A 23485-nucleotide genomic window follows, 5' to 3' on the forward strand; every position below is an offset into this window, starting at 1 on the left:
CATGAGTGATACAAAGTATATTTCTAAAAAAAAAAAAAAGTATATTTCTATCCTTCCAATCAAAAAATATTGTGCAATATTAAAGTACTACAAAATGTGTGACTGCCACAACTGTTAACAATGTTTCTATAACTTACTCTCTTAACACAGATTATTGAAGTTATAAGAATTGTATATCATTCTCAGGCTAAATTCACTCTTTTCTCTCTTACCCAAATGCTTACAAGACACATATCAGAGTGACAGGTATTCTTAGTATCCAAAGACAACTGCTATCATTGAATCCAGTGTAATTCATAGAAAAAATAGACAATCACCTTTATCAGTTTTTATAACTGATTACTACTGTAATCTCATTAAGATACTATGATGAACAATCACTGATATAGAACATAAACACTGAAAACAAAGCATAAGATAATACAGATAGTAGGATAACATAGATAAGATCCACATTTTTTTATTTTGAAATTTTGGCCAGACTATATAAGAAATGAACAGCCCCTTGTTATACAGCTAAACAGTATGAAAGAAAAGAAACAAACATACAGTAAGGAGATAGTGAAGAGTAAAATTCTCAAACATGAATTTTCAATTTTAAAAATATGACAGCAATTTTTAAAAATTACTACTCAGCAGATAAACATAGAAAAGCAATCCCTGTTGATATTGAGAACATTTATACAAGGTCTTAAGGGACCTACAAATTTTTTTCCTATGAAGAGATTTTTAAATAATCCTGAAGGACTACAAACAAATCCATTTATTATCAAGTTTTCAAGATTTCCTTAAAGAGCTGTGACATATAAGTATACTTTGCCTTATAGAGCAGAGATATGTTCCTGAAAGTTTACTACAAGATCACAATATTTTCCCAATTCTGTATGAGTATCTTATCATACACTTGAGCGTCAAGTGAGAGTCATATTTTAACCCCACCCCACCTCAAGCTTGTCAAAAGAAACAGAATCACATTTAACTAGAAACCTTCAAATTAGAGGAAATGTTCAATGGAAGCCAACTCAAGCACTGTTGCTTACAGTCAATATCATCTGATTTTCAAACATATATAGAAGTCCTCCTGTAAGAGGAATATTCCATAATTTTCTTATTTGGTAAATTTAGAATTTTATATACTGAGTCATATCTATAATATTTTCTTACCTGAGAGACACCATGTTTCCTAGTTCTGCTGGTAAACTTCTGAGTTTATTGGATGACAGATCCAGGTAAACCAGATTATGAAGCTTGGCAATATCAGGTGGAATGCGACTAAGGTAATTGTCATTTAGGTGCAGCGCTGTCAAGTGTGTCAATGACCAAAGTGATGTACTTAAGCTCCGCACTCTACCTAAAAGGCAAAATATTGAAGCATTAAATTCAAGGTCCATGTATCAGAAAAAGTCAGAAAACATATTTCAGACTCTGATTTTTTTTTACCATTTATTAGCTATATAAACCTGGGCAAATCAACTGGCCACAGCTAATATAAAATGAGATATTACCTTAATAATTTGTGTGAAGATCATTTTATAAACTTTACAAAAGTAAAATAGAATTTCATTTTATATCACTATTAAAACAACATATTTTGATTTAAGGAGCAGTGAAAGGTAGAGAGGACACAAAATCTCAGACAGTAACTGTTACATTCCACATAGCTATCAAGCAGTAAGCTCCAGCTTACATCTATCCAGGGTTCTTTCTGTCACAGGTTCCTTCATGCTGTCTATAAGCAGGCTTAAAGTGCCAACTAGGATTTTGTATTTATAGGAAAGAAATTTTTCAAGTGAAGAGAGCTCTGGTCTAAAAGAAACTTATTTCAGTTTTATCTGGGATTTAATCAACTGGTTCTCAACCAGGGGCAATTTTATTCCCCAAGGGACTTTGGCTATCTGAACACATTCTTGGTTGTCAAAACTAGAAGAGTGCTACTGGCATCTAGTGGGTAGAGGCCAGGAATACTGCTAAACATTATGCTGTACAACTGAAACTAATGTCTCATTGTGTGTCAACTATACTTCAATTTTAAAAAACTGTAATTTATGTAAATTATAGTCCTTAAGATCTCTACTGATATGTATTACAGCAATCTTTTATCTTATGTGTGTTTTAATGGAATTCTTTATAAGATGGTAATATCTCATGTTAATATTCATGTGTATTTAAACTTATATAAAAATAAAAATAAAAAAATAAACTTAATATATGTTAATATTAATTTATATTTAAACATATATATGACAAATTATCACATTAAGGATCCAAATTGCTGAATAACTATCTTCACCGTCAAAATTCCAATATCATGTCTACCATGAAATTAATGTCCATTAAATCTTTAAAAATAAAAAAAAAAGAGGATAGTACTACTGGTATCTAGTGGATAAAGACCAGGAAAGCTGCTAAACAACCTTACAGTGTACACAACAGCCCCCACAAAGAACTGTCTAGCCCTAAGTGTCAGCAGTACCAAGTTGAGAAACCCGGGGTTAGCCCATTAGGATTTACTCATATTTATTCTTATTACCAATCATTTATACACTTAGTTACCTTTTAGCTAAATGTACAGATAATTCTTGCTGTTAATACTATAATGGGGGTTTAATGCTTCCAAATGAAAGCCTACTGGGGGGAAGAAACCCATTCCACATATTGTCTGTATTCTATCAAATCATAGGAGAAATACAATAATTATATTCTATTTTTAATAAACTTTTAACTTTACAATAATTTTAGATTTACAGAGAAGTTTTACCAAGGTAATACAGAGTCTCTGTATGCACCTTATCCCATTTCCCCTGCTACCTACTTATATTACCATGGTACATTTGTCAAAACTAGGAAACTAATACTGGTACATTATTTTTTTGTATTGGTACATTACTAATTTACGGATTTACAGATTTTATTTGGATTTCACCAGTTTTTACAACTTTTTGGTGTTAGGAGTCAATTCAAGATACCATTTTGCATTTGACTAAATGCATATCTCCTCTGGTCTGTGACAGAATCTGTCTCTCCTTGTTTTTCATAACCTTGACAATTTCGAGGATTACTAGTTAGGTATTTTGTAGAATGTCCTTCAGTTTGGGTTTGATTTTTTTTTTCACTAGTAGCCTGGGACTGTAAGTTTTTAGAAATCATATTTCATTTTAACAAATCCTAAGTATGAAGGGTCATGTAACATAGTTATTACTTACTTGTTACAATAAACAACTTCTAGGTTTCCTACTCTGCAAATACTAGGATGACAGAAGAACGGCAAAGATTTCAATTTGCAAAAATAATTACTCTGACAGCCAAACCAAAATCTATTATATCAAAGAATCGGATTTACTCAGAAACTGAATTCCCAATGTCCTCAATTACAAATGCCAACTTTGGCGTAAGGTATTATCTCAAGAATGAACAGGAACAAAGATATTTAGACACAGGTAAATTAAACACTAGTACCTCTGCATCTGGTATTTTCTCAATGAATTCATCTATTTTAAAATGTACAATATTCAATTCATGTTCATAATTGCTATTATATCCTGGATTTAATGCTTCATATTCCACTCACCCGAGATTTCTAATTCTGCCCAGTGAGATTTTTTCCCATTGGCTACCTCCTCTGCTGACATGATGGTATAAATTCTGCGAGGATCTGGAGGATCATATTTTTCCTTTGGCATCCCTATTAGTCTGTTTAAACAAACAAACAATAAACAAACAAGAGGATCATCAATTACTATAGTCTTATAGAAAAAAAGAAAAATAGGATGGTAAGTTTTCTTTTCCTCTCTCCCCTTGCCAGGCTACTAATTCATTTTATACCACAAATTCTCACTAGAAGGAAAACACATCTGCAGTATGTTAGGCTCTTGCAGGAACTTGGTAACAGATGCCTAAGGGAAAATGTAAACAAACAATGACATTGGATTTCACATTGAACTTTGTGGTTGCTTCATGAACATCCATTCCAACCCTTCTCCTTCCTTTAGCTGCCTTGCTTTCCTAAACAGACTGACCCTACACCATTTTCTGAATGGACTCTGACTAGTCTAAGAATATCAGAGTAATCCATCCTCCCTAAGTGATATTCAAATATCTCATATCCAAGACAATCAGCACATGACATTCCTCCTGTCACAGAGATTAGTTCAGAAGTATCTAATAATCATGAGGCTTCAGATTCATTCTATGCTCATGGAAAGAGAGGCTTCTCTCTCCTACTAGTCATAAAAGAAGAATATAGTCCACACTGCTATTGGTAACCAACCAACAATTATAAGGAAGTCAGCCATAGAAGCCAGCGTCTAGAAAAACAATACCTGTAGGACTCTCAAACACTGGGCTTTCTGGATAGACAGCCAACATATTTTGCTTATTGTTTAAACTAGTTTAGTTTGTATTTTCTGTTACTTGCAGTCAAAAGCATCCTACAGGATGGTATTTTCTTAGTATGAGCCAATCTTGATATAATCTGTTGTTCTTAGGTAATATGTGTCCAACTTGGGATGGGGGAGTGTGCCTGGGTGGCTCAGTTGGTTAAGCCTTCAACTCTTAATCTGAGCTCAAGTCTTGATCTCAAGGTCGTAAGTTCAAGCCCCATGTTGAGCTCCATAGTAGGCACAGAGCCTACTTAAAAATAGTTTTAAAAGGGCACCTGGGTGGCTCAGTTAAGTGTCTGCTCAGGTCATGATCTCAGGGTCCTGGGATTGAGCCCTGCATTAGGCTCCCTGCTCAATGAGGAGCCTGCTTCTTTCTCTCCCTTTGCCCCTCCCCCCTTCATTCATTCTCTCTCTCTCTGCACTCCCTCTCTCAAATAAATTTTTTTTCAAATAAAAAATCTTAAAAAAAAATAGTTTAGCGCTCGCTTCGGCAGCACATATACTAAAAAAAAACAAGTTTAAAAAAAGTGTCCAAATTTGAATGAGTTACATGGCCACTGTAATTGAAACTAATGCTATATATTCTTCATGTAACTGCCAAAATAATCACCAAATGATCATGAGTGATGACAACTCTGTATAAAAATCCTCGAGTGTGCAAGGTAGAAGCATATAATAAATGGCCCTAAATTTAACTATTTGCGGGGTCTAACACAAGAATTACTGCTTGGTAATTGTCAGAAAATAAAAGCCAGCTCAGATCTAGCAAGAGTAGCAAATGACAAAGCACTGCATACTATCTCTAAATTGCCTTGTTGTTTGCTTTTTTAATGTTGGTTCTTTCATATTCAACACACACACACACACACACACACACACACACCAAAATCAAGTGCCTAAATCTGGGAGTATTTCCAAGTAGAGTTTGGAATTTATAATTCAATAGAATTTACCTTCAGGTGGTCTGAAATTTGTTACATACAGAGAATAAAGAAAAAATGGTGGTATTCCAATTGTTTAAAAAAAATCACAGCTACTTCATAAGAAGAATACAATCAAAATTTCCCATATCATAATCTACTCCTATTTCTTTTTTTTAAGATTTTATTTATTTATTCATGAGAGACACAGAGAGAGAGAGAGCGGCAGAGACACAGGTAGAGGGAGAAGCAGGCTCCATGCAGGGAGCCCGACGTGGGACTCGATCCTGGGTCTCCAGGATCAGGCCCTGGGCTGAAGGCGGCGCTAAACCGTTGAGTCACCTGGGCTGCCCCTCTACTCATATTTCTGAAGGTAAAATAGTCACTTTCCCCTTTACTAAAAGGGGCAAAGAGAAAGTTTTCCAAATTTATTCACCTGTTTAACAGCAATTTGCTTCCAAGTTTCCAGGTTAAGCCTTTTTGCTTTAATCTTCTCATACACTTTCATTATTACTAACTCATATTTGATTTCCCATAAATATCCTAGATCTTTGTACAGCACAAAGAATATGATTATTTTCCACAGCAGGGGAAAAAAAAAAACTTGATTTCTACCACACTTGGCCTATGTAAAAATACTTCTAAAAATAAAATTTTTAGATAACAAGGTTTTTGGAATTTCTACTATGCACAAGTTACGTGTATCTCTATGAGTACATCTGCATACTAATTTAAGATTCCACAAAAACACCAGATTAAGCAAAGCCAAATCAAACAGATCCAAACCCAATGACATGCTACAAAATCCATTCACTACATTGAGGATGGGAAAAAATAAGGGCTGTAAAATATGCAAAAACAAACATTTTCAATGTTTCTTTAAAAATTAATCCCAGGAAATGGTAATTAATCCACATGTTCAACTTCCCTAAATATTTTAACAATCTAGACAGGTCAATAATTGCTGTCTATTCTTGGCTCTCTAATTCTAATTTAAAAAACAGCTACTATCTAGCACTTTTTAAATTTTTCGTAAGTTCCTACCTTCCTAAATCACTAAAATTTACAAATTCTGTTCCTGCAAAACAAATTCATGAAATGTTTACGTGACATGTAAAACCAAAGGAATATTAATACTGTCATATTAGGGCTCAGAGATCTCTTTCAAATTTGATTAGGAAGCCATTAAAAATACAAGTCACTCAATTCAAAATGAATATAGATTTGGATAGCTTGATTAAAGCTATAACATCTTACATTTGGGTTAACTAACAAGCAATTTAGTAGAGTCTACAGTTCTCGTGATCAATACTATCTCAAACATCAGGTTTTCATATATGCTACTAAAGATTTAGAGAATTCAAATTCAGGAAATTGGTAATACTGAAGCCTCCTATTCAGCTTTATTTCCCCTCTAAGTTACTCAGCATCAACTTTTCATGCTAGAGATATACCACAAAAACCTATTTCAAAATAATGTAAAATATAATTCAAATGTAGTTTAACTCTTTAAACATGACTCTTGATAGTGTGATTTCCAATAGTCTCATAAGTCATTCTAAGGCTGAATACTGAATGATGAGTATTTTTTATCCAAAAATTAGAAATGTTTATTTTGGAAAGCCTAACAGCTAATTCCTTATCTTCTTTTTCAAACTGATGAAACAGGTAGGTTTTTGAATTGGTTTTTCCAGGAGTTCTAACTTTTGCAACATCTTACATCAGTTTCCCAAAGGATCTTCCTGTTACATCAACCTGATTTATACTAGAGATCCTGATCATGTAACAGAGTACAATAAAAGCCCCTTTGGCAACACAACCTGTTTAACTTCCCCATCTTCAATCCTACTTCAACACTATAAAAAATACACCACCTAGCTCCTCAAATGCTAACTACATAAGCTTCTTTAAACCTGCCTTCTTATATGTATACAATGGAATATTACTCAGCCATTAGAAACGACAAATACCCACCATTTGCTTTGAGGTGGATGGAACTGGAGGGTATTATGCTGAGTGAAATAAGTCAGTCGGAAAAGGACAAAACATATGGTCTCATTCATTTGGGGAATATAAAAATTAGTGAAAGGGAATAAAGGGAAAGGAGTGAAAATATCAGTGAGGGTGACAAAACATGAGAGACACCTAACTCTGGGAAATGAACAAGGGGGTAGTGGAAGAGGAGGTGGGCAGGGGATTGGGGTGACTGGGTGATGGGTACTGAGGGGGGCACTTGGCGGGATGAGCACTGGGTGTTATGCCAAATGTTGGCAAATTGAACTCCAATAAAAAAAATTTTTTTTAATGTAACAAGGATTTTCAATATTAAAAATTAAATGAGATAAATACATTATTTTAATAGATATTGAAATGTAATTGGAAAAAATATTTATTTCTTTTATACTTGAAAAAAATAAAATATAGAATTAAAAAAACCTGCCTTCCACCTTCCATTCATTGAAGCTTAGCATATCACCTACATGCCCCTCCCCAGATACTAGTGCAAAATTTCTTGAGTACCATCAAGAACCTGATTTTGTCCTACTTCTTAGTTCGTTCCTACATGAACTATCCTAAAAGTAAACTAGTTTAATCTCCATCACTGAAGGCTGATGAATCACTATCACATAGTGAAGATTTTCATTAATTTATTTCTCAGTCTTCTGTACCACAGGAAAAACTTCATGTAAACTTGTAAAATACAAACTGCATGGAAAATGTATTCTAATTTTTTCAGTTACAAGCCATATTTTTTTAACTATCTGTTTATTTGAGAGAGAGAAAGAGCGAGAGAGCATACATGCACACAAGACAGCAAGCAGCAGGAGGGGCAGAGGCAGACAGAGAATCTTCAATTGGACTCCCTTGTGAGAGGGAAGCCCAGTGCGAGGCTTGATCATGACCTGAGCTGAAATCAAGAGTCAGCCACCCACCCAACTGGGCCACCAGTTACGAGCAATATTATACCTAGCACTAGAGCTACTTTGCCCTAGAAAAATTTAATTTGGAGTTTCTGAAACCATAAATAAAATGCAAGATACCTAAATATCATGTTGATTCAGTGAATAGCATATTATAAGATGTAGATGAAATAAACCCAAATATACTATTACTAAGGAATCCCAAATAAATCTCAGATTTTTATATCTGAGGCTAATAAAATAACACAACTTAACTTCTTCCTCCTCCAAAAACAATAACAAAACAAAAAAACTAATCTGAGCCAAATCAGAACAAACTATTAAAGGCTAGCACTGGATTTCTCTTAATAGCAGTTATCTAGAACAACTTCTAAAAAAAGAGCAGCCTCTATAATACATATAAAGATGTTAAGTTCTTCCAGTGTTTTTTTTTTTTTTTTAATTTTTTTTTTTATTTTATTTATGATAGTCACACAGAGAGAGAGAGAGGCAGAGACACAGGCAGAGGGAGAAGCAGGCTCCATGCACCGGGAGCCCGACGTGGGACCCAATCCCGGGTCTCCAGGATCGCGCCCTGGGCCAAAGGCAGGCGCCAAACCGCTGCGCCACCCAGGGATCCCAGTTCTTCCAGTGTTAAACCACAGCTTCCCACTCACCATCCTATCTAAATTTAAGGTCATTTTATCCAACTCCATAGTTGAGCACAATTACAATTATCTCACTTAGAATTCAGTTTAAGAAAGAAAGTATGCTACAACTACCACAGAGTGCTTCATAACGAATCAGAGACTTCTAACTACTCAACCCTAAAATACAAATCACTTGACATATATTTATTTCCATATAAATATTAAGTGGTCATTTCAACTGTAGTTTGCAGAGCAATCTTTGGCAGAAATACAGATGCTGGCAAAATTCCCAAAGTTAGAGGAAGACAAATTTAAGCCCATATTAGATATTTCTGCTTACATTTTAGAATAAGATGTTAATGATTTGTTACATTTTACACATCTTCAGATAACTCTGTCTTATATTGGCATTTATTCCCAATGGTTACAAAACACATTGTTATTTAATGAATATTCACCCAACTAACAACCATCCTTCCTACCTGGTCTTAAGCATTAAGACTATTTTTCTTCCTGAGAAAATAAGGCTAAGCTCACCTTTTCTAATGAAGCAAAATAACCCCTGAGCTACAGCATTACTGAAGTTTCTACTTCCTCATTAATAGCTATTTTTAACTATACACAACTCTTAATTATTATAACTGTCACATAAAATTTATATCTTCCCTAAATGGGCTCACCACCTGATACTAAAAAACAGTACCTAACAAGTCACAGTACATACAGTAGGATCATATTGTTAAAAATAAAGATTGATGACACTCAAGAGCTTAGAAGACACCCTGAGATTAATAATGATTTCATTAGCATTCCCCATTCTACTTTTACACCAAGGGCCTATCTGGATGGCATTTGTCTGCAAGAACATATTCAACTAAAGTTCATAGATGATGATAATGCAAACAAAAAAAGAACCCCAAAGTTTTCATGAGTATCTCCCACTCTAAACAAAACACTAAACACTACTTTAAAAAAAAAAAAGTAAAGCAAAACCTGTATCTTATGCTGATAAAGTCACACATCGTTATGAAAAAAATAACCTCCAATATTTGGAATTTCATGTTTCTGACCAGTTTAACATTTATTCAACATGTATTGCATGCCCACTACTATCATGTATATACTAAGCACATGAATTTCTACAGTAAACAAGATAAACAACATCCTTGCCCTCATGTATCTTATACCATTTTCATAGCACTACTTGAAAAATAAAGTTATAGAATATATATTTACTTTCAAATAGTGTTATAAAGAATTTGGCATTTCTTGATACTGTTTTCTTTCCCCCTTATCAGGTAGCTGCATTGCTCCCTTCTGTCACCATTCTGAATTATACAACTAAAGAGAAAATAAAGCATCCTTACCACAAAGGATGAGGGTACTGAAGTTAACCCCTCAACAACGTTAGGTTTAAAATGCTTAGGTCTATTTATAAGCAGACTTTTTTACAGTACCATAAACATATTTACTCTTCCTTACAATTTTCTAAATGCCATTTTCTTTTCTCTAGCTTACTTTATTGTAAGAATACAGTATATACTACATGTAACATGCAAAACATATGTTAATCAACTATGCTATCAGTAAGGCTTCCAGTCAACAGTAGGCTTTTACTGGTTAAGTGTTAGGGTAATCTAAAATTACACATGAGTTTTCAAATACATGGCAGGTTGGCATTCCTAACCTCCAAGTTGTTCAAAGGTCAACCATAATAGGTAATCTACAGAATGATCAAGGACAGGTGGAGAAAGTACAGTTCCCAGAACAAGAATGGCAAGTTTTAATATTGGGGAATGGACCAAAGATAACCAGGTTATCAGTACATTTAATATATGGCAATGGCAAATACTTTCCTAACCCAGTGACATTATTTTTTCTATGATCCTTACTGAGAAACTGAATAATTAGGTAACAGTAGTAACAAGGATTCTTTTGGTCTTTAAAAATACTTGGATTCAGGGTGCCTGGCTGGCTCAATCAGAAGAGCATACAACTCTTGATCTCAGGGTCATGAGTTTGAGCCCCACATTGGGTGCAGAGATCACTAAAAATCTATTAAAAATAAATAAATAAATAAAAACACTTGAACTCAACATGTCTTCTTTCTAGTTGGTTTATTCTTAGGGATCTACTTCAAATCCCAAACCAAACTAGTTACTTATCCAAACAAAATGAATAGGCATACATGGCAATAAAGCCTCTGGATGAAAATGAGATGTCATAATGCTTGCTACATCTTTTTCTAAAGGTAACCTAAAGGTAATTTTATGGTATTCCACAAATGATAACCAAAAGAAGCTTCTAACGCTACAAAGGGTTAAGGGCACAGTCTACTTGTCAGCTAAAAAAGTACTAGGAGGAAAGAAAAAAAAATCAGAATATAACTCTTTTTCTGCACATTGGGAAATTTTCTCTCATATGTGCATTACCAGAAAACAGCAGCAGCAACACAAAACCAATAAATACTAAAAGGAAAAATAAAGACCTGGGATTATAAATCTATCACTTCAAAATTCCAAAATAATGAGACAAGTTTCATCTTATTTCATCATTAATCAAATTGGACAACCAAAGCTTGTAACTCTATCATTCCAAATTAGGTCTTAGTCTCTACCTAACAGTCACTATGCTTTAATGCCTCTTATATTTACTGACTGCCTCCCACTTATCTAAAAATACTGAATATGATCTAATTATCCTGCAGGAAATGGGAGGTAAAGAGATTAGATTAAAATTTTCACATCAATTTTTCCAGGACTATGATTTCTTCCCCTTGATAACTTTCCACTTTTTTGGTGTAACTTGTGTTTTCTATTTCCTCAGATGAATACATTTTTATTTCTTTCAATGAATGTCAAATTCCTATCCATCCTTATGGCTTAAGTCATCGTTCACCTCTTCTTCAGTACATTTCTCCATTTAAAAATCAACAAACCAATTCTAAAATTTATACAGAGAAATCTAGAATAGCAAAAACGCTTTTGAAAAAGAAATATAAACTTTGGTGCATGCACTATCTAATGTTAAGACTTACTATAAAGATCTAGTAAACCATACAGTTTTGCATGGATGAAGGGATAGACACATAGAGTTTAAAGGAAGAGAACTTATAAACTAGAAATAGAACCACATCCATATAGCCAATAGATTTTGCACAGATGTGCAAAGGTAATTCAATAGAGATAAGTTTTTCAACAAATGCTGCTAGAACAACTAGACATCCACACACAAAAATAAATAAATAAATAAATAAATAAGCATCAACCCTTACTTTGTACTATAAACAAACTTACAAGGATCATGAATTTATTTTTTTATTTAATAATAAATTTATTTTTTATTGGTGTTCAATTTACCAACATACAAACACCGAGTGCTCATTCCGTCAAGTGCCCACCTCAGTGCCCACCACCCAGTCACCCCCACCCCCCCCGCCCACCTCCCCTTCCACCACCCCTAGTTCATTTCCCAGAGTTAGGAGTCTAGGATCATGAATTTAAATGTAAAACCAAAAGCCATGAAACTTATAGAAGAAAACATAAAAATCTTTATGACCTTGAATTAGGCAAATATTTCTTAGATAAAACACAAAAAGCACAGAAGAAAAATACTGATAAACTGAATTTCATGAAAATTTAAAACTTCTGCTCTTTGAAAGATGAAAAGACATGTCCAAGACTGAAAAGAATATTTACATAACATAAATCTGAAAAAGCACTCAGAATATATAAAGAACTCTCAAAACAGGGGCAGCCCGGGTGGCTCAGCGGTTTAGTGCCGCCTTCAGCCCAAGGCGTGATCCTGGAGACCCAGGATCGAGTCCCGTGTGTCAGGCTTCCTGCATGGAGCCTGTTTCTCCCTCTGCCTGTGTCTCTGCCTCTCTGTGTGTGTGGTGTGTCTCTGGTGAAAAAAACAGATACAATCTTCAAAAAAAAAGGAAAAAAAGAAAAACAACCTAATAAATAAATTGGCAAAAGATTTCAACAGGCATTTCATCAAAGGAGATACACAGATAAAAAAATAAGCACATGAAAAAATGCTCAACTATAGGCATTTGGGAAATACAACTTAAAATGACAATGAGATATCACTACTGGAATGAGTAAATTAAAAACTTCCAATACCTAGGGCCAATAAGGATACCTCACACACAGACCCATCCTTGTGTGTATGCTTATATACATATATAAACATATATTCATTTTTATATATACATACACACAGCCCCTCACATTTCTCTGGTAGAAAGCAAAACAGTACTATCACTTTGGAAAGGAGTTCAGTTGTTTCTCACCAAGTTAAATGTACTCTTATACAACCAACAATTCCATCCCCAAGTATATACCCAAGCATAATAAAAATTTATGTTCATAAAAAAAACCTGTACATAAATGTTTGCAGTAACTTTATTTATACGTTCCCACACTTAGAAACAACTCAAGTGTCCTTCAACTGACAATTAGATACTAACTATGGTACATACAATAAACTACTACTCAGTAATAAAAAGGATTGAACTAATGATAAAAACAACATGGATAAATGTCAAATGTATTATGCTAAATTAAAAATACCATTACCATACTCAAAAGGCTATGCACAATGTTCCTTACCATAATAAAGACCATATAACAAGCCCACAGCAAATATACTCAATGGTGAAAGCTGAAAGCTTTTTGGGTTTTTTTTTTAAGATTTATTTATTCATGAGACACAGAGAGAGAGGCTGAGATACAGGCAGAGGGAGAAACAGGCTGATGTGGGAGCCTGTGGGACTCGACCCCGGAACTCCAGGATCACGCCTTGAGCCAAAGGCAGACGCTCAACCACTGAGCCACCCAGGAGTCCCCAAAAGCGTTTTATTTATGAGCAGGAATAAGACAAGGATGCTCACTCTTGTCACCTTTATTGAACATAGTACTAGAAGTCATATCCAAAGCAATTAGGCCAGAAAAAAATAAAAGGCACCCAAACTGTAAAGAAAGTAAAACTGTTTGCAGACATGACATTATATATAGAAAACCCTGAAGACTCCATCACAAAACTATCAGACTAATAAAGTGAAGTAGCAAGATATAGAATATACAAATTGTTTCATTTCTATACATTAATAAACTATCAGAAATTATTAAAACAATCCCATTTACAATTGCATTTAAGAAAATGCCTAGGAATAAATTTAACCAGGGAGATGAAAGATTAGTACAATGAACACTAATATGACACTAATAAAAGAAACTGAAGATGACACAAAGAAATGGAAAGAGGGAAGCCTTGGTAGTTCAGTGGCTCAGCAGCTGAATGTCTGCTTCTGGCTCAGGGCGTGATCCTGGTCTGGGATCGAGTCCTGCAATGGGCTCCCTTCAAGGAGCCTGCTTCTTCCTCTGCCTATATTTCTGCCTCTCTCTGTCTCTCATGAATAAATAAAATCAGAAAGAAAAGAAAAAAAGAAAAGAAAGAAAAGAAAAGAGAAGAGAAGAGAAGAGAAGAGAAGAGAAGAGAAGAGAAGAGAAAAGAAAAGAAAGAAAAGAAAGAAAAGAAAAGAAAAGAAAAGAAAAGAAAAGAAAAGAAAAAAAAAAAAAAAAAAAAAAAAGAAAAGAAAAGAAAAGAAAAGAGAAAGATAGTCCATGCTCATGGATTGGAAAAATATTGTTAAAATGTCTATAATACCCAAAGTAATCTACAGATTCAATGTAAACCCTATCAAAATTCCAATGGCACTTCTCCAGAGTAATAAAACAAGTAATTTTAAAATTTGTATGGAACCACAAAAGATACTGATAGCCAAAGCAATTTTGAGAAAGAGGAATAAAGCTGGAGCCATCATATTCCTTGATTCTAAACTATATTACAAAGCTATAATAGTCAACACAGCATGGTACTGGCATAAAGAGACATATAAATCAATGGAATGGAACAGAGTCCAGAAATAAACCCACATATATGACCAATTAATTTAAAACAAACGAGTTAAGAATATATAATGGGAAAAGGATAATCTCTTCAACAAACTGTGTTGGGAAAACTGAACCGCCACATGCAAAAAAATTAAAGTGGATCTCTATCTTAACACTGTATACAAGAACAACTCAAAATGGACTAAGGATTTGAACATAAGACTTGAAACCATAAAACTCCTGGAAGCTTCTTGATTAGATCTTAGCAATGATTTTTGGATTTTACAGCACAAAGGCAACAAAAAACAAACATGTGGGACATCAAACTGGAACCCTTCTGCTCAGTAAAGGAAACCCATCAACAAAATGAAAAGATAGCCAAAAGAATGGGAGAAAATATTTGCAAATCATATATCTGATAAGGGGTTAAAATCCAAAATATATAAAGAACCCATACAACTCAAATGAAAAAAAAATCCAATTAAAAACTGGGTAGGGCAGCCCTGGTGGCCCAGCGGTTTGGCGCCGCCTGCAGCCCGGGGCGTGATCCTGGAGACCCTGGATCGAGTCCCACGTCGGGCTCTCTGCATGGAGCCTGCTTCTCCCTCTGCCTGTGTCTCTGCCTCTCTCTCTCTCTCTGCATCTCTATGAATGGATAAATAAAATCTTTAAAAAAAAAAAAAAACTGGGTAGATGGGATGCCTGGATGGCTCAGTGGTTGAGCATCTGCCTTTGACTCAGGGCAGGATCCCAGGGTCCTGGGATCAAGTTCCGCATCAGGCTCCCCACAGGGAGCCTGCTTCTCCCTCTGCCTATGTCTCTTGCCTCTCTGTGTCTCTCATGAATAAAAATTGGGTAGCAAAACTAATTAATTAATTAAAATGGGTAGACAATCTGAATAGACATTTTTCCAAGGAACACCAACAGACATACAATAAGGGACTCAACATCACTAATCATCAGGGAAATGTAAATCAAAACCACAATGAGGTATCACCTCATACCTATTAGAATGGCTACCATCAAAAAGACCAAATATAACAAGTGTTGGCAAGGATGCAAAGAAAAGGGAGCCCTTGTGTACTACTGGTAGAAATGTAAAGTGATGTAGCTACTAGAAGAAAACAGTATGGAAGTTCTTCAAAAAATTAAAAATAGGGGGAGCCTGGGTGGTATAGTTGGTTAAGCATCTGACTCTTGGTTTCAGCTCAGGTCATGATCTCAGGGTTCAGAAATGAAGCTCTGCACTCAGCACAGAATCTGCTTAAAACTCTCTGCCCCTCTGCTGCTCTCCCCGCCTCATGCAATCTAAAAAAAAATAAATCTTTAAAAAAATTAAAAATAGAACCACCACATGATCCAACATTCCACTTCTGAGTATATATCCAAAGGAGCAAGATCACTATCTCAAAAAGATAACCTGCATCCCCATGATCACTGTAGCATTATCTACAATGCCAAGACATGCAAACAAACTGTGTGTCTATTGGCAGATATGTGCATGAAGAAAATGTATTATAATGCACACACATATAGATACACACCCCCAACACAGATTATTATTCAGCCATAAAAAGGAAGAAAATCCTCTCATTTGCAACAACATGGATATACTTTAAAGGCATTATGCTAAGCAAAATAAGTCAAATACTTTATGATCTTATACATGGAATCTAAACACACACACACACACACACAACTGAATTATAGACACAATAGACTGATGGGCAAAATGGGTAATGGGGGTACATCTTCCAGTTAAAAAGTATGTCCTTGGGATGTAATGTACAACATGGTAACTATAGTTAATACTCTACTATATATATGTGAAAATTGCTAAGAGAATAGATATTTAGGGGTACTTGGCTGGCTCAGTCAGTAAACCATGAGACTCTTGATCTTGGGTTCATGAGTTCAAGCTCACATTGGGCATGGAGCTTACTTTAAAAATAGAGAGAGAGTAGATGTTTAAAGTTATCATCATAAGAGAATCAGATCTATGTGTGATCACAGATGTTAACTAGACTTATTGTGGTAATGATTTCACAATATAGACATATATAAAATCATTATGCAATACAATAAAATATGTTATATTTCAACTGTATCTCAATTTCTTAAGGACTATATACTATATGAATCCATTTAGATGTCATTCCAGAATAAAAACTATTGGGACAGAAAACTGATGAGTGGCTAGCAGGGGCTAGGGATGGAAGGAGACTGGAAAAGGAATGAGTGAGTTTTCTTGTGATGTGACCTAGATATACTGGTTAATTTATAATTACTCACAATATTACCATCAGAAATATACTCAGAAAATAAAATAACTTAAGCCTTCTTGTCTCTTGGTAAAGTAGACCTTGGGGGAAAAATTGCTATAACATCCAAAAACCATTAAGAGAGTAAAAAATGGAAAATAAACTAACAAGATGTAGGATTTCCCTATCTCTTAACCTCTCTTCAAGGCATTTATAAATACGTTAGCCTAAAAACAGCATCAATTGACCTGCAAGTAAAATCACAGAAGTTAAATCCACAGCATTTTGCAGTCTCTTGGTAACTTAATGTCAAAGAGTCACAATAAGTCAATTTTATTACTAACTAATAAATACCAAGAGGGTTTATGTGATCAGAGTCACTTGAAAAGTAAAATCCCTCCCTCTCTCCTTCCACTCCCCCAACACACACAAGAGAAGGGGATTACAAGCAGTGCAGGGTTGCTGAAAACTATCACACTAAATATGATGAAACTGTGTTGTATGGGAGGACAGAAGAAAGATCATGGAAAGTTCAAAAGTCTGTTCTGCTTTCCTGACTTCTTTCTATAGACTGTTTTCCTAATATAAATAACTACCAGCCATAAGAAAGTCTAATAATAAACATGTACTATTAATCTTGGTTGCTTCCTTCTTTCATTCCCTTTTACTTTTCTTCTCTCAATAGCATTTCTTCTAGTCACACTTCCAAGTGGGCCTATATCTTCTACTGAGTCAGCTATCACATTCTTAAAGAAATTATAAATGCCTTAAAAGCCATGTACTTATATGAAAAATAAAAATATTCGTATCTCTTTGCATCATAAAAGCAAATTACAGCATAGCATTAACTGTCATCACATTTAACCCAAGCTTCTCAGCATGCACAATTATAATTACTAGTGTAGTGAACAGATCCAGTTAGCATAAGATCCAATTCTTTAAAAAAAAAAAAAAGATTTTATTTATTTATTCATGAGAATACACAGAGAGGAGAGAGAGAAGCAGAGACACAGGCAGAGAGAGAAGTAGGCTCCATGCAGGGAGCCTGATGTGGGACTCGATCCTGGGTCTCCAGGATCACACCCTGGGCTGAAGGCGGCGCTAAACCTCAAGCCACCGGCGCTGCCCCATAAGATCCAATTCTAAAATATATACTCATATTCTTCTTTGAAATTGAGAGAATCCACTTAAATAATCTCTACATTCAGGATTCTTTAGGTCAGCAACTAGCTACCTTCTAGCTCTAAAATAAATCTATCAGATTTTGAAAACATATGTGAAATATAAATACATATGAAAACTACATGAAATAAATGTTAGGTAGGATCTAGACTTAGACTATTCCATCTAAAAGAATGATTTTATACATCAGAAGAAATGCAACAAACTCCCAAATTTATGATTTATGAAAGTTAATTAAAAATTCCTACTCAGTGATACTTGGCTATAATTTTAGAAATATTTTTAGGCTATCCCAAATTCCTATTCAAAAATTTCAGAATTGGGCAGCCCAGGTGGCTTGGCGCATTAGCACTGCCTTCCACCCAGGACGTGATCCTGGAGAGTGGGATGGAGTCCCATGTCAGGCTCCCTGCATGGAGCCTGCTTCTCCCTCTGCCTGTGTCTCTGCCTCTTTCTGTGTGTGTCTCTCATGAATAAATTAAATCTTAAAAAAAAAAAATCAGAATTAACACATATTTAGTGAAAAACACCATTAATTTAATGTATACATAAATGGCTGCATTAAAAACATCATAAGATGTCTAAATTAATACTTATTTAATAAAAGACAATGAAACTTAATTTTTATACAGGGATACACAAATATAGCAAGAAAAAGAGCTATAGCAATTCAACTCCATAAAACTTAGACAAATGAATTGTCTTCAGGGAAAAAAATTTCCTAAACTTCATATTCCTTATGATTCTCTTTTAAGATGGGAAATTAGAGTACAAAAAATATACCAAATAATAAACCCTCATGTTCTTAGAGGATGATTCTGAAATGAATTAAGTGAAAAATAACTCTCCAGTGATGCTAGTCATTCTAAAATGGTGACAAAAGTATGTATAAGAGTAACTAAAAGGCCATATATTCTATACAACGTTAATACAATTAACTGCAATCAAAGTATCATTCTCCTTGCTTTAAAGAACTAGCCTCCAATAAAACCAGTAACTCTTCCCAGGGTCCTAGGATCAAGTCCCACATCGGGCTCCCCCGCAGGGAGCCTGCTTCTCAGGAGCTCTGCCTCTCTCTCGCTTATGAATAAATAAATAAAATCTTTAAAAAAAAAAAAAACACTCTTTTATATTGGTAGTAAGTATAAGTTTCCTCTAACAACTGCCTGAAAATCCTATTATTTACTTAAGCCTATGGGACTTAATGAATTTTTCAAAGTTACATAAAACATAAAATACTACAAAAATTGGTTTACCCAGAATTCTATCAGTTGGTTCTAATACCCACCATTTGTGCTAACTTACAGTTCTGCACTAAATAATCCCAAAGAAAAACATTAAATTGCAATTAGTATAGTGTGGATATTTACTTTTTGGTAGCCCAACCAGAAAATTGGTAATCTATATTAAGTAAAAAGCATTTCTCTAAAAACCAGAAGTCTATTCTCCAATTGTGGATGGGCACTAATTCAGTTTTTAAAAATCACTGAACATTTAAGTATGTGGGAAAGCATTCAAGATGTATTGCTAACTGAAAGCAAAAGCTGGTTACATAAAACATAATCTCATCTTTGTAACAAAACTTATATATTTGTGTGTGTACCAACATATACAAAAAAGGTAGGAAAGAATCAGAATTTGGAGTAATTCTTATTTTTCTTATTTAGCTATATTCACTTTTCTATACAGACAATAAATTATTCTTATAATATGAAGAAAGGACCTTATAGTAATAATTTTTTTTAGAGAAGTTTTAGGTTCACAGCAAAATTGGCAGAAAGAGTTCCCACAAACTCCTTGTCCCCACACAGTAACCCTCCCCCAACAACATCTAGTACCAGAGTAGTACATTTGTCTCAATCAATAAATCTTTACTGACACTTCATCACCCAAAGTTCATTGTTTACAAATGGGTTCAGCCTTGCTATTATACATCCTACGGATTTCAACATTATCTATAATGACAAGTATCTACCATTGTGGCACCATATAGAATAATTTCACTGCCCTAAAAATCCTCTGTGCTCTGCCTATTCATACTTCTCTCCCCTCTAACTCCCGGCAACCACAGATGTTTTGATTACATCCACTGTTTTGCCCTTTCCACAAATGCTATATAGCTGGAATCATACATTATACAGCCTTAACAGACCAGCTTCTTTTACTTAGTAATATGCATAATAAGGCTCCTCTAGATCTTCCTATGGCTTGATAGTTCATTTCTTTTTAGCACTGAATAACATTCCATTATCTCGATGTACCAGGGTTTATTTACTCACCTACTGAAGGACACCTTGGTTATTTCCAAGTTTTAGCAAACATAAATAAAGCTGCCATATACATCTCTGTGCAAGTTTTTATGTGGATATAAGTTTTCAGTTTATTTGCATAACTAGCAATGAACATGACTGCCGGCTGGATCATATGGTAAGACTATGTCTAGTTCTATAAGAAACTGCCAAATAGTCTCCTAAAGTGTCCGTATCATTCTGCATTCGAATCAGCAATGAAAGAGTTCCTGTTGCTCCACATATTCTCCAACATTTGGTGCTGCAAATGGTTTTTGGCCATTCTAATAGGTATATAGTATTTCGCTATTATTTTTAATTAAAAACTAAAAACGCATTATCAAATGCATTGAAGATATATTGATACAAATATCAAATATTTGAAGATTACCTGTGAAAACTTTCATTTTTTAAAATAATCCTAGTCATAATTCTAATAACCTAGCATGTTATCAATACTGAGAAAGTTATATACTACCTACAGATACCTGCAAAAATATCAAGGTAACAATCTTATACTCTAAAATACACAAAAGTGAATACAAAAGTGAACAAAATTCTGCCAAATAAACGCAATTAAAAAAAAAATCACAAAATCAGTTAAAGAGATCACTGTCAATTTAGACATCTATATTTTCTTTGATCAAAGGAAATTATTTTTAAGCCTTTCTGTGAAATGTTTAGTTATTCAAAGTCTCAATCATAGAAGATACACTATAGCATACAATTTCTCTAAGGTTTATTCATCTGTTACACCCCTAATATTTTCCTGAAGCTTCTTCCATATTCTGATTAAGGAAATTAACTTGATTTTCCTTCAGCATTATTTAAGCTATGAATGTAATATATTTTTCTTCTATAAATCATTCATATACCTATGTAACAGTATTTTTTTAATTATGAAAAATATCCTGATAAAGCAAACTACATCTAAAGGAAATGATAGAGGTTTTTAATTTAGAGATTCAAAACCATATTCTTCCCAGAATATAGACACATACACACATCTGAAACATAAACATTATATTTAAAAGCATGTTTTGGTAACATACTACCAATAATACTTCACAATGTATTTATTCTTTATTTAATAATTTTAATTCAAATAAAATACCCTGAGTTACTTTTTTTTTTTTTTTTAAGAGCCTAAAGGTCACTTTTAAATGCCCCTGAGGACAACAGTCTAACTCCAAGCAATAATTTTCTTTCTAGGGGTAGAAAGTATTTGTTTCCCCAACCACTTCTGAGCACACTATAAAAAAATAAAATTCGTATGTGATTCCCTGTCCTTTTTGAAACCAAAGTGTAGAGAGACATACAAAAAGTTAAGCCTGGGTGTTATCCACTGAAAACGTCACTAGGTGCCCAACTCCATATATCCACACATCAATACGGGCAAGAAAGGATTTTTTTTTTTAAGCCATCAGTTTAAGGAGTCATCAATTGACCAACCCCAGTAGCACAACTAAATCAAGCAGCTATACTAAAATAAGAAAGATCTACCGCATAAAACTAATGGCTGTCTAAAAAAGTAAAGTACTGGTTAATACAATGGTCATTACTCCCAAGAAATACTAAAATAACAAATCAGTCTCAAATCACAGCACACACTAAAATCCTCTCTAAAAGTGAGGGTTCTCGGGCTGCCTGGATGGCTCAGTGGTTGAGCATCTGCCTCCAGCTCAGTGCGTGGTCCCAGAGTCCAGGGATGGAGTCTCACATTGGGCTCCCCTGGAGGAGCTCGCTTCTCTCTCTGCCTATGTCTCCGCCCCCTCTGTGTCTCTCATGAATAAATAAATAAAATCTTTCAAAAATAAAAGTGTGGGTTCTCAACTAGCTGTGATTTTGCTCATTAAAGTATCTGGCAAACATCTGGAGACATTTCTGGTGGTCACATGGGGGAATAGTGCTAATGGCATCTAGTAAAGTAGACGTCATGGGTGCTGCTAAACATGAGCAATATCTTTGCCGATAATGACTGTCTAATACGGAACAATGTTTCCTTAATTTTTTGTGCCATTCACAATCGACTCAAAGCATAATAAACTTTAAGCTAGGCACTTATTGTGATGAGCACTGGGGGTTGTACATAAGTAACAAATCACTAAAATCTAAACCCACAACTAACATTACACTATATGTCACCTAACTGGACATCGAATCAAAAAAAATGTGTAGTTTAAATGTTTATTTTTCATAATTTGCAGAGATTTACTTCATTCCTGAGTATATAATTAATTTTGTAATGGTACATGAAAAAAAATAAGCTGGATTAATATTTCCTCATCATTTTCTTAAGACTAGACAATCAACAAATTAATCTCTATTTGTGGCATGTGCCTATTTCTGTGGTGCAAATACCCCCATGTGTATTTGTGGTACAATATTACCCATATTTTGAAAGTCAGGTTTCAAGCTGTCAACAGGATGTCCAGTAACATATCATTATATTGTATTTCAGAAGTAAATAATCTCAAAATTATAATAGTAAAATAGTGAGTTTTCAGCACTGAAAGATTTTATCTATTTATTCATGAGAGACATAGAGAGAGGGGGGCAGAGACATAGGCAGAGGGAAAAGCGAGCTCCTCCAGGGAGCCCTATGTGAGAAAATGATGAGTATTCAGCATTTGTTTCTTTTTCTTTTTCTTTTTCTTTTTTTTTTTTTAGCATTTGTTTCTAACAGGGTTTAATTCTGTGTTATGTAATTTAATTTTCAATAGGTTGAACTCAATAACCAGCTTGCAACATTCCTGAAAAATTAATAGCTGGCTCTTTCAAACCAGCCCAAGCCAACTCTAGCATACCACTAAGTATATGAAATCCTGACTTTTCCTCTATTAGATGCTCAGTTAGTTCCTAGTAATTCTGCTTCACCAAAAAATTCAAATCAAACATCAACCTGCTCCATGTTGTACCTACCAAAACCTAACTTATCCTACTTATCTCCAAGGAGGTTCATTCATTAAGTAGTGTAAGACATAGAACTTGTTCTTTATGAGAAT

The 23485-nt window shown here is 34.5% G+C and overlaps 1 protein-coding gene across 6 annotated transcripts in view; it reads right to left on the bottom strand.

Moving 5' to 3' along the window:
- Positions 1-23485, bottom strand: part of CNOT6L (CCR4-NOT transcription complex subunit 6 like) — a 113673-nt gene that overhangs the window by 65585 nt on the left and 24603 nt on the right. For all 6 annotated transcript variants that reach the window (XM_077882607.1, XM_077882602.1, XM_077882603.1 and 3 more), the window contains exons 2-3: positions 3569-3690; positions 1165-1351 (exon numbers count right to left, since the gene is read on the bottom strand). In XM_077882607.1, the coding sequence (XP_077738733.1) occupies positions 1165-1351; positions 3569-3680 (299 nt within the window). In that variant the 5' untranslated portion in view covers positions 3681-3690. The remainder of the gene's footprint in view (positions 1-1164; positions 1352-3568; positions 3691-23485) is intronic.

Source organism: Canis aureus, chromosome 33 (genome assembly GCF_053574225.1).
Source record: "Canis aureus isolate CA01 chromosome 33, VMU_Caureus_v.1.0, whole genome shotgun sequence".
Lineage (NCBI taxonomy): Eukaryota > Metazoa > Chordata > Mammalia > Carnivora > Canidae > Canis > Canis aureus.